The sequence below is a fragment of the Pyxicephalus adspersus genome, chromosome 3, assembly GCF_032062135.1.
Source record: "Pyxicephalus adspersus chromosome 3, UCB_Pads_2.0, whole genome shotgun sequence".
Classification (NCBI taxonomy): Eukaryota; Metazoa; Chordata; class Amphibia; order Anura; family Pyxicephalidae; genus Pyxicephalus; species Pyxicephalus adspersus.
The window spans coordinates 134,210,212-134,222,454 of NC_092860.1; the positions used below are offsets into that span (position 1 = coordinate 134,210,212).

The window sequence follows — 12,243 nt, forward strand, 5'->3', positions numbered from 1 at the left end:
AAATCTTTTATTGTTGTCTTCATACTATAGAGAAATAGAGAAGTTGTTGACTGCATTTATAGCAGGTCTTCTTTCTCCTATTGAAAATTCAATATTATAGAAATATTTATTTTTCGCTTGTATTACTGCTGTAGTTGTAGTTTTGAGGCTACTTTATACCACGTAAAACCTAACTCCTGTAACACCTTTTATGCATATTCTTTCATGAGTTTTGCATACATTAATAAAGGGTGATTAAAGGTTAAAATGACTGCCAAAGTTGAAGGGAAATCCCTCCTAAGGTTACTGTAACAAATACAAACATAAAAAGTTTAAAATTTGCTGTTAGGTTTTTATTGTTGTGTGTGTTTTCCTAGTGGAGCCAAAATAGCAAAAGAAATTAGACGGAAGCTTTATTTCGCCTTTGTCAGGTTAGAAAAATGGCTGACATTGGGTTTTTTGGCTTACGTTCCACCCAAGTTTGAGGAAATTGTGAACAGCTCAACATTTAGGTCAAACACACCATAAAACTGATCTTTCTTATTCATAAAAAAAGATAACATTTCATAAAAAAAGCTCCTTACAAATTAATTCATGCTATAAAATATTAAAAAGATGTAGGACACTATTTAGACATGCAATATATGGATTATGCCCATTTTGGTGTGAATAAACTTTTGGTAAATTTGAGTGAAAAAAATGAATTAAAAACTGAAAAGACAGCAGTGCAAATATATAGGAAAGTAAGCTTTATATCTGCTTAAAGCGGACCTAAACTCAACATTTTTACTTTACATAGAAGGGTAGACAACCCCTTCTAAATAAAAAAAAGAGGAACCAGATTGTGGTAAGGCCAAGCACCAGGGATCGAGGGATTAAAGGTAAGTGTGATTTTTTTATTTTTAGTTTAGTTACGCTTTAAACAATCCTAACATAGGATAAGCAGAGTTGGTGTTTCCATAAAAAAGATGACTATACATACATTTGTATAAATGTTAATTCTAGAACAAAATGAAGGTGAAAGGAGAAAAAAGTGTTTTATTATACAGGAAACACATATTTAACAACTTGTTAAGTTTCAGTAAAAATAAAATAATGTCTTTATTTTACATAATAAATCATCAGTTAAAATAATCAACAACATCTACAAAATACATTTTCAATGACAGCTGGAAATGCCCATGTGGTTCAGTTACCGGGATATTTTACAAGGATTTTTCAGGATCAATCAAAGTTGCATCAGGGTTGTGTTTCCACTAGTAGCAGAAGTAAAATTGGCAGCACAACTGATTGTAAAATGATGTGCTTAGAGATCATTTACAATAAATGTCTCAATTGTTCATGTCACTAATGTGTGGACAGCTTGACTCTACACTAGGTGGTCCCATGGCCACTGTGATATATTTCATAGCCCCATCATTTTTTGTTGGAAGGGTGGAATAAACTTAATGAGCCTTTACAGTCATGACAAAAAAGAAAGTACGCCCTCTTTCAATTCTAAAGTTTTTTTTTATATAAGAACATAATAAAAAAAAGTAATGTGGCCCTTAGCAGGTCTTTAAAAGACTGAATAAGTATGGCATGTTTGGAAGGATTGCCTGGAGAAAACTTGTTCTCTCCCCCCTAAAAGAACATGGCAGCACAATTTAGGCTTACAAAGTTGAATCTGAACAAACCAATTTCGAACAATGTCGTTTGGACAGATCAGACCATAGTGGATATGTTCGGTCATAATGCACAATGCCAAGTTTGGTGAAAACCAAACACAGCATATCAGCATATCTCATACTAGCTGTTAAGCACAGTGGTAAAGGGATGATAATTTTTGATTGTTTTGTAACCACAGAGCCTGGGCACCTTGCAGGCATTAGGTCAGCCATGAACTCCTCTTTATACCAATGTATTCTAGAGTCAAATGTGAGCCTATCTGTGCAACATCTAAACTTTGTCCGAAACTGGGTCATGCAACAGAACAATGTTCCTGATTTATTAAAGCTCTCCAAGGCTGGAGAGGATACACTTTCATTGGCGAAGCTGGGTGATCCAGCAAACCTGAAATGGATCTTGTCCAGGATTCAAAACATTTTCTAGCAAATTACTTTCAAGAAGTCTATTCCAGGTTTTCTGAATTACCCAGCTTCACAGGTGAAATGTATCTTCTCTAACACTGGAGAGCTTTAATTAATTAGGCCCAATATATCCAAGCACATCAGCAAATCTACAGCAGAATGGCTGAAAAAAATTATTGAAGGTGTTGCAATGGCCAAGTCCAAACCTCAACCTGATGGAAATGCTGTGTCGGGACCTCAAAACCTCTCACATAAATGAATGCCTGCAAACCTTAATGAAATGAAGCAATGTTGTAAAGAAGAATTGGCCAAAATTCCTCCACAATGTGAAGACATTGGTGTTAAAGTTATATACTGTGTTTCCCCGAAAATAGGACACTGTCTTATATATTTTTTTGGCTCCCAAAAACACACTAGGTCTTATTTTCAGGGGATGTCTTATTTTTCCATGAAGAAGACTACAGTACACATTTATTGTTGAAAGACACTCATGATCACTCATGTTCTATTGATTGTCCCCTTCTGATCACTCTATGCCATTGATTGTCCCCTTCTGATCACTCTATGCCATTGATTATCCCCTTCTGATCACTCTATGCCATTGACTGTCCCCTTCTGATCACTCTATGCAATGATTTTCGCCTTCTGATCACTATGAAATGATTGTCCCCTTCTGATCACTATGAAATGATTGTCCCCTTCTGATCACTATGAAATGATTGTCCCCTTCTGATCACTATGAAATGATTGTCCCCTCCTGATCACTATGAAATGATTGTCCCCTTCTGATCACTATGAAATGATTGTCCCTTTCTGATCACTATGAAATGATTGTCCCCTTCTGATCACTTACCCATAATTAAGTGCAGGGATCTCCATTAGGGCAGGGATCAGCAGCTTGCTTCCTTGTTCAGTGCAGGCTTTTTACTTTCAGTTTGGCTCAGGAATAGACACGCCCTGCAGCCAGCATCAGAGACACACACGCTGCAGCCAGCATAAAGGACACACACGCAGGATCAGATATCTGGAGCTGTCTCGGTGAGTACTTTTTTAATTTACCGGTATGTATGCTTTTATTTTCTTTTTCTCCTAGGTCTTATTTTCGGGGTAGGTCTTATATTAGGGCAGGTTGACAAAATAGTGCTAGGTCTTACTTTCGGGGTAGGTCTTATTTTCGGGGAGACACGGTAGAAAACAATTACTTCAAGTTACTGCTGGTATACCTTATAAATGAATGGGGATGTACTTTCTTTTTTCATTACTGTATATACTTAACTAAGCTACATACATTGTCTAAATTATTGTCATTACTGATATATCATTAGCTGATGGTCCGCTAAAAAAATGACCAGCTCTTGTGATTCTCAGGTGAAATGAATGATCCATTATGGTAGATTAGCTGTGGCCCTGTCGTGTGTACATATGTCAAATGTTGTCATGTTGTATATAGATGTGTGTCAGATGAGAATGATTGTGCACACAAGCCCTGCACAGGTTATTTTAAATGACAGTTGTTTAAGGTGTGTACATAGCTTATGTAATAAATAGATTAGACTATGGTGGAGCTAAGCACACCATCATTGGTCCCAGCAGGACACCTACATGAAGTGCACTCAACCCATAATTTGCTTAGTGTGTAATGGATTGTTCAGCTTCATTCACAATAACTGCACATACCTACATTATTATATGTGTTGCACTAAAAATAAGTTTCTGTGCCTTTTTGGACCTATTGTTTTGCCCAAAATGCATGTAAAAAAGGAAACGTATGTAAAAGCATATTCATTGAAGCAGAAACTGAGGTAAAGAAAACAAACACTACTTCCTTGAGCAACCACTAAAAGGTGATGACAACTAACCACGAGTAAAGGAAGCCAAACCGGTGCCATTGGCAGAGTTGATGACTTGATTCTTCAATGTGCCATGCTTTTACCTGTGTCATATGAGAAAGTAAGTACATGCATTTTTGGTGGGTCTTTTTTTATGTAACACATAGAAACTGAGATCAAGTGATGTAAACAACATGGAAACTGATTCAAGTAGACTGATGTAAAAATATGTACAACTGACATAGAAAGGACAACGTTAAACTAAGGTCAATTTTCTTAGAATTGGATAAAGTGGTGAGGTGGTAAAACTCCTGTCAGATTTGTACTGCTGATTGTGTCCCTCCTAGGGAGATTTGCCCTATAATTGTCCTATTGGATCCCCAATGTCACTGGGAATAAAATTAAAAAGTAAATTTAGGGTTGTCAGCAGAAAAAGAATAAAGGGTAAATATTCCATTAGGGACACTACTAATGAGGACATTGTTTCCACGAGAAATGCCTTATGTCTTGTTAAGTCTGAACTGAAAGGAAATTTGCCTTATAAGATACTAATTCCAATAAGAACAAATTTAAAGTGGCTTTATCAGTTCCACCCCAATGGCAAAATGTGGCCTACTGGAAGCTTAAACAGATGATAGAAATATGGGAATTATAGAGCATACATACAGAAACATAGGGATCCACCATGTCAATAAGAAAAGAATTAGGAAAGAGAAATAAGTGATGGTATCAGAAGTTACCAGATTTTAGTCTGGTGTCTGCAAATAAGGAAAACCAGTGGAAATAGTTTTGACCTAAAGTCATATTTGCTATGAGAAGCTGACACGTCCATATGCCTGATCACTGCATATCACTGCATAGCACCCCTGAAATTTACAGTGCAAGTATTGACTGTTCTGTCTCATCCTTGTCCATACTACTGGCCCAGATTAGTACTGTGCAAAACTTTAGATGGGCATCTTTGTACCTTCAAAGACCAAGGCTGACTAGAAGGTCCTAACATGCCCCCAGTTCATACTGTCACCTAGTAAATATAAGCAAATCTCATGCAAATTGTTTGCTCAACCAGTTGTTCCAAACAAATTTGCAGCTGATACCAACTTGACTGAAATTTCAGAAATACAGGTGAATGAATTGTTAGGAAGTGGCCTTGCTTCTCTTTCCAATTACCATAGGATGGCCCTGCTAAAGATTTATGTCTAGTATGATAAATGCATAAATAAGCATGCCCAAATTTCTTGGAGATTGGATAGGACGTATTTTGTATATCAATGAGCACTTTGGGGATAATATATATATATATATATATATATATATATATATATATATCTATATACATAGTATGCATTCCTCTTTTTTAGTTTGTTTCTTTACCTAATTCCCTTAGAGCTCTGTAAACCTAGCTACTGTTAAAAAAAAAATTCTTTCTTCCTAATGTTGAAGCATCAAAGCTAACAGGAACTGAAAACCTGCCATTACAGTTGGCTGCTATTTTCACCTTTTAGGGTGCAATTTCTGCTGTCTTTATCCTTATTTTCTGGCTTCACTTCTTTCCGTGCAGGTTGAGTTTTTAAATTTACTGGCAGCATGTTGTTTTACAATGACAACTAGGAAACTTTTACAAGCTCCCTGTAAAGGAATTAGAGGGATCTTCCAGCAAAATCTATATACTTCTTAACAGGATCAGGATTACGTCCAAGTTTTGTGAAAACGTCCAGACAGCATTTGGAATTAAGTTGCATCAGAAGTCTTCATCATCAGACAAGGCATTCAGATAATCAGTATCTGCATATAAAAGAAATCCAGAAAATAAACTATCTGCCCAGCTGGGGTCTGAAAACAAACCATTCTGATCTGTGTAGAAAATCTCAAGCCAAACTTCATCTTCTGGCTTTAGGTAAAGAAGTGTTGAGCCCGAGGCAACATCATGATTTCCCGTGTTGGCATCAAACGTCTTTATTTTGTACTCTCCGTTGTGTACAAGGGTGATGGCCAGGTGTTTGTTTGCAAGAGTGATGTCATAGGAGAAGTAATAAATTCCAGGGATAGCACAAATAAATTTCCCGGTAGATGGGTTGTAGTGTTCTTCCTCATTAAAGATGATTTTGTTAAATAGGATTGGAAATCTTTCTTGTGGGTAGCTGGTGGTGATTCCAGCTGAAAACGCAGATTTAAGCACAATATTTCCACATTTGCACACACCAGGTTCTCCTGGTTCTCCCCGTGAGCCTTTATCTCCTTTAGATCCTGCAGGTCCTTCAGGCCCAATTTCCCCTTTGTCCCCATGTGAACCAGTAGGTCCTTTTTTACCAGCCTCTCCTTGATCACCTTTCTGGCCAATAGGTCCCAGTGGTCCTGTTTTTCCTCGCAAACCTTTAATATAGAGGTGAAAATAATAGCATTATGTTATGAAACCAAAAATTTGACCACCGTGTACCGGAATAAAGATTACATGCCTGGCATATTTTTAATAATGAACCAATATAGTTTTAGTAAACTTGGGAGAAGGATCATATGCTTATTGCTAAAGCAAAATGCATTGTATAAAACAATACAGGTTGTTATTGTCAGCTGTGTTCCCTATTAAAAAATGTACCCTTCCTGTCATTACAGAAAGCTATTGAAAGTCAAAACAGACGCCACAAGCAGAAATATCTTATATAGCAGCCAGGGCACAGACAAAGTAGATTTTTTCCCTGTTTCTCATACATGGAGTCATGGGGTATGAATTTTAACTTTTTTCATTATAATAAAATAAACTATTTTTGTTAGAATTAGACTTCAAGTGTTTACCTTGCTTATGTTTATATTTTTTTTATTTTATAAATCAGGTTATAATGTTGGGTTGTTATTGTTATATTTGTCATAAATGTTATGTTTTTTAGAAACATTTATAAAGGTTAATTTACTTCAAGTTTAATTGAAACAACAGGAATGGGAGCCCTTTTTTAATATCATTAGTATTACTAGGAATATATATAAATAATATTGTCCTAGTTTGGAGTACACCAAAACATTCAACTGGTCTTTTCCCAGTTACAATGAACAGGGATATTTTAGGCTTCTTTAATCAGGTCTGGCCTACAATTCATGCCTCCAAATATAGAGAAATGACCTTGAGAATCTTCCATAGAGTCTGGTATATCTCACAATATCCCTCTTTTCTTATGGAACTCTTATGGGACACTATGTGCTCATATAAATACAGATTTGTTTCATGCTTTCTAGAATTGTCCCAAAATGAAACCTTTTTGGAGAACTGTGGCAATGAATGTTATAGATAACCTAGTGGAATATTTTTCTTGTATAACTGAATGGCCTATTAGTGGAAGCAAGCAGCATGGACATTTAATGAGTTTTTATCACATGAGATAGTAAGCAGCTTCTATTTATTATTCCCTTGGTGGCGAAGAGAACCGTCCTTCATCAGTGGATTTACCTGGAACCTCCCACTCTATAACTTTTCATGGATAAGCTTATGCATGTTTTTTAATGCATTGGATAGAAACATAGAAAAACCATCACCCACTGGCTTTTTCTTTAAAGTCAATGAATATTTTATTGACATTCAGCCAACTTAACAAACTATATAAACATTTAAACAGTTCTCTCAAAAACCTCGATAAATTGTAATGTAGGGTTATACTTAATTCTTCTGACAGGTCACCCCTGAGTTCTTTTCCTGTCCCATTTTTAGTCATTGCCAGTGTCTTGATGTTTATAGTTGGTTTTCTATGTTTAAGTGTAAGTTTCCTAAATTGTTAAATAGCTTTTAATATTCTCAAATTAAAAAAATATAATATTCCTATTGCTTTATTGTTCTATGGGACATTAGATTTTTTAGAGTTCATCTGATAGACATTACTTTGTAAAGCATTGCATAATATTTTGGCTCCAAACAAATACATGATAACCAAGCAAAATATATTTATCAGGGAGATTATTTCAGCAGATGGAAACTGATAAAATGTTATGGTTTCCAGCAATTTGTGCATCATCATCATTCAGTGCCTTAATATCAAAAACTAGTATCTCAACACAATGACCAATACAACCTGTAAAATGTCTGTTCAGAATATACTAACAACATGATTTAACACATTGTAAAATACACATAGTTCCTTGTTTAAAGCCTGGTGAACTAAGCCTGTGTGAGCTGTTACCCCTTACAATATTCCAATATTAGTACAACGCCCTCTGACATTATATCAGCAACAACAAGCAGATGTTCTTTACCTGCAGTGCCCTTTTCACCCTTCTCTCCTTTCCGGCCATCTCTCCCATCTCTTCCTGGAAGGCCAATCCGTCCATGGGGCCCAGTTAGACCATTTGCCCCGGGGGGTCCTGGAGGCCCTGGCAATCCTGGTATGCTACAGACATACCTTATGTTCTGATGATCTCCTTTCAGTTTATTGTTCAATGGTTGTCCACTGGCACAAAGAACAAAGCTTGTAATGTACAGCAAAATAAGCATCATCAACCCTGTGGGAAAAATAAAGTATGAGTAACCTTAAACAAAGTTAACAGCATCATTACTTGATTCACAAGTGAAAATGCAATTTCCTTACTTTAAAGACCAATTCCTGGCAGTAAGGTGAAATCAAGTAATGAGCCCATAAAGCTATCAATGAAGCATTCGATCTGTTCATAAAGTGGACCTTTCAGTTACGTAGGATGTAACACAAAATATATTGTTCATTATGTTTGGTACCATACTGTAAACATTTCTTTATAAGCCTTAAATGTATGGCTAGCCATTAGTTCACTGAACCAGTTTCAGTCTTCCATTTGTAGTCCTGCTCAAAGCTCCCAAAGTCTTTCTTCAAAAAAAATTATTTACAGTGTTCATATATTCATATCCATGCACTTTGCAGACCCTTCCTTAAGTAGGACTACTGGAGGCCAACCATGAGCATCACATATATCTAACTGTTAACAACACTGTTATTCGGGCCTCTCCTCAGGCACGCTGTCTTGGTGTCACCTTTGACTCGGCCCTCTCATTTACCCCCCATATTCAAAACATTTCCAGGTCCTGTCACTTTCACCCACGCAACATCACCAAAATCCGCCCCTACCTGTCCCCTGAGACCACCAAACTCCTTGTACACGCTCTTATCATCTCCCGTCTGGACTACTGTAACCTCCTCCTCTCTGGTATTCCACTAACCCGACTCTCTCCTCTACAATCTATCATGAATGCTGCAGCCAGACTCATCCATCCTTCCCTCCGCTCCTCTTCCGCTGCATCTCTTTGTAGTTCTCTCCATTGGCTTCCATTTCACCTTAGAATCAAATTTAAGCTCCTGTGCTTTGCCTTCAAATCCCTACACAGTTATTGCCCCACTTACATTTATGACCTGGTTAAAATATACTCCCCCTGCCGCTCTCTCCCCGCCTCCAATGACCTACTAATGACTTCATCACTCATAACCTCATTACACGCACGGTTACAAGACTTCTCTAGAGCTGCACCAACTCTCTGGAATGGTCTTCCTCGTCCTATTCGGCTTGCTCCTACCTTCTGCTCATTTAAAAGAGCGCTCAAAACCCATTTCTTCAAACTTGCCTACCCGTCTTCTTCTGTCAATTGAAACCACCACTACATATCTCCCATCCTATTGTGTGTGAAATTCCCCCACCTACTAGATTGTAAGCTCTTCGGGGCAGGGTCCTCCCCTCCTGTATCACTGTCTGTATTAGTCTGTCATTTGCAATCCCTATTTAATGTACAGCGCTGTGTAATATGTTGGCGCTATATAAATCCTGTTTAATAATAATAATAATAATAATAATAGCGCTCCATCCCTGATCCAAACTATTTAGCTCCCCTCCTCACCCCAGCTGCTTACTTTCTTAAGTTCTCTTAAGCCCTAGTCTGCTGCAATGTTTACATCCTATGGCTGACTTATTACTAACCAATGGCCATACCTATACAATGAGCAATTAAAGACTTCTGCAGAACTGAATCTTGATCATCTCCAAACCCAGAATGGCTTTAGACTGGTAACATCAGAGGGTAGGTGTTTTTGTTTTGTTTTTGTACTCAAAAACTACAATTTACAAATAACTTGCTTGGTAATTATTTACAATTTCCATGTGCTTTGTTTTTGGTTTCTCCAAAGAACTTGAAATCACTGCCTTCTTTTACACAGATGTGTCCTCAAATTAAGCCATTAAACCATCCTATCTATGTCCTGGACATACATTTCTCATTTAAACTCTATGTAATGTCTCCATGGAATACCTGGGCCATTTCCAAACACCTAAATTGCCATCTGCATTGAACGCAATTGAAATATAAAAACAAGTGGAACTTGTCCAAACACAGAAAACATAAGACACGAGGGCCACCACTGATCATCTGTATTCTTTGATGAAAGGTCAAAAATTCACACTACGGAAGTCACTTTACGCACACTTTACGATGTCTGTGCACCAAATGGGTTGCTGAGATATAATAGTTGTATCACGCTTCACATTTCATACACAGTTCTTTTTTAATCAGAGAAATTATAATTTTATTTAGGACAATGAACCCAAGAAAACATTCTTCCAAACAAACATAGAAATAAAAACATCTGCTGTAAAGGAAGGAAGAAAAAATGGACTCTAATGTCCTGCCAAAATCTGATGTAAAACTAAATATGTGATTGAAATGTTTTGAATGCTAACTGGCTTTGTGCTAATATAAATTGTGACACAGGTGGCCACTGCTACTATTACGAAGGAAGTACAGCCACCAATAAACAATGGATGCCAAACTAATTTTGGAGAATGATCACACTTGGGCCTGGAATCTGAGTTTACATTGCCTATATGGTTATTAGTTCATTCTGGTGTTCTAAACAATGTAAAGGGCACCATTTGACAATTCCTCCGGAGCCATGGGTGTAGGTGAAGCTGGACTGTGTGTATGGTGGGAGGCTCCCCCACCAAACCAGAACGTATCTAGCAGTAGACCTGGTTCACCTATAGTTCGAGTTTCAAGAGGCTAATAGTGCTGTCCAAGCACTAGTTGCCTCCCCAGGACTTAAGGGCCAAAAGGATGATGCCTGAGGATGAAAAAGTCTAATAAAAGGGTATTCAATTAAGTTTTTTTTCACCACTGGTCAATCAGGAGTCAAGTCTTATGACTATATCATATCTCCTAGTAATAAGGTCATAAAGGACTGGTGTTCTGACATACATGGACCTATGCCATGTCTGACAGGTGGCACAGCACTGTCAAATTTTGAAATGGCACACTAGCCCAAGCAGACCTGGGATACCTGACTAGTTAGTGGGAAAATTAAATATTGCATATTGAAATATATTAAAAAGCCTGTTGCTTACAGAACTAATGTCATTCCTTTTCAGAAGGTTGTGTCTGAGCTCTTAATAATACAAAACAAGTTTTAAAGCAGACAGCATTTGCTGTGACGTTTCTTTTCAACCCAAATTATAATATTGCTTAAAAAATATATATTGCTTAAAAAACAAACAAAATGGAATTGACCTAAAGCCAGTATAGTTTCCCATAACTATTATGCCATATCTTTAGAGGGGATTATGTGCTCACTTGCACTCAATTATGGTCTCTGGACAGAAACCAGACCATGAGACCAATTTTACTGTGGTCTCTGTACAAGAAATACTACAAATGAAAGAAGAACATTTAAGAAACATCACATCACAGAAAGTGGTTGCTGCAGCCTCCCGCCAGAGAGTGTAGTTCAAACATTTTATGGCAAAATGTAAATTTCCAGCACAACTCCGCTTATCCTACGCTAAATGATTTTTTCCTATAGCCCCCCCAATCATAATGGCAACTGTTGGTTGACATGTCATCATGAGACCAATTGTTTTTTAATATATTTCTAAGCTTAAAACAACATAGTCTGAAAATGTTTTCCCAAAGTTTTGTTATTCCCCTAAACCCCAATTATCTCTTACTTACGATGATCACCAATATGAGAGGGAAATTTTCCCTGGCATAAATTTTAAGGCGTCATTTCTATACTGACTGCCAATAAAAAGACACAATTCTCCATTGACCACCAGTGTAAATAGACACTACAAGTTTTCCAGTTCATGTTACTTGTACGCCTATTAAAATTATTCATTTTATATAAGATTATTATGATCTGATTTGGGCATTCTTCGTCGTTCTAATATACCATGAGTTCCAGAAATATTTTAACCAGGGCTACCTTGAGACATGAAAATTTTTTTAAGTTTTTCTCTGTGTTAAAAATGTTGAGAAAAGTTGGTCTAGTGGTTGTAACATTAGCTGCCATCAGAGACCAGAGCCTTTTAATTGATCAATTTGACATCATGAAATGATATATTCCAAAGACCATAACAAAACACTTGGATGCAAGGGA

The 12,243-nt window shown here is 37.0% G+C and overlaps 1 protein-coding gene across 2 annotated transcripts in view; it reads right to left on the reverse strand.

Annotated features, from left to right (window-relative positions):
- Nucleotides 1-991: 991 nt before the first annotated feature.
- C1QTNF7 (C1q and TNF related 7) overlaps nt 992-12,243 on the reverse strand; it is a 44,803-nt gene continuing 33,551 nt past the window's right edge. For both annotated transcript variants that reach the window (XM_072406422.1, XM_072406421.1), the window contains 2 exons: nt 8,114-8,359; nt 992-6,250 (listed from right to left, as the gene is read on the reverse strand). In XM_072406422.1, the coding sequence (XP_072262523.1) occupies nt 5,619-6,250; nt 8,114-8,354 (873 nt within the window). In that variant the 5' untranslated portion in view covers nt 8,355-8,359 and the 3' untranslated portion in view covers nt 992-5,618. The remainder of the gene's footprint in view (nt 6,251-8,113; nt 8,360-12,243) is intronic.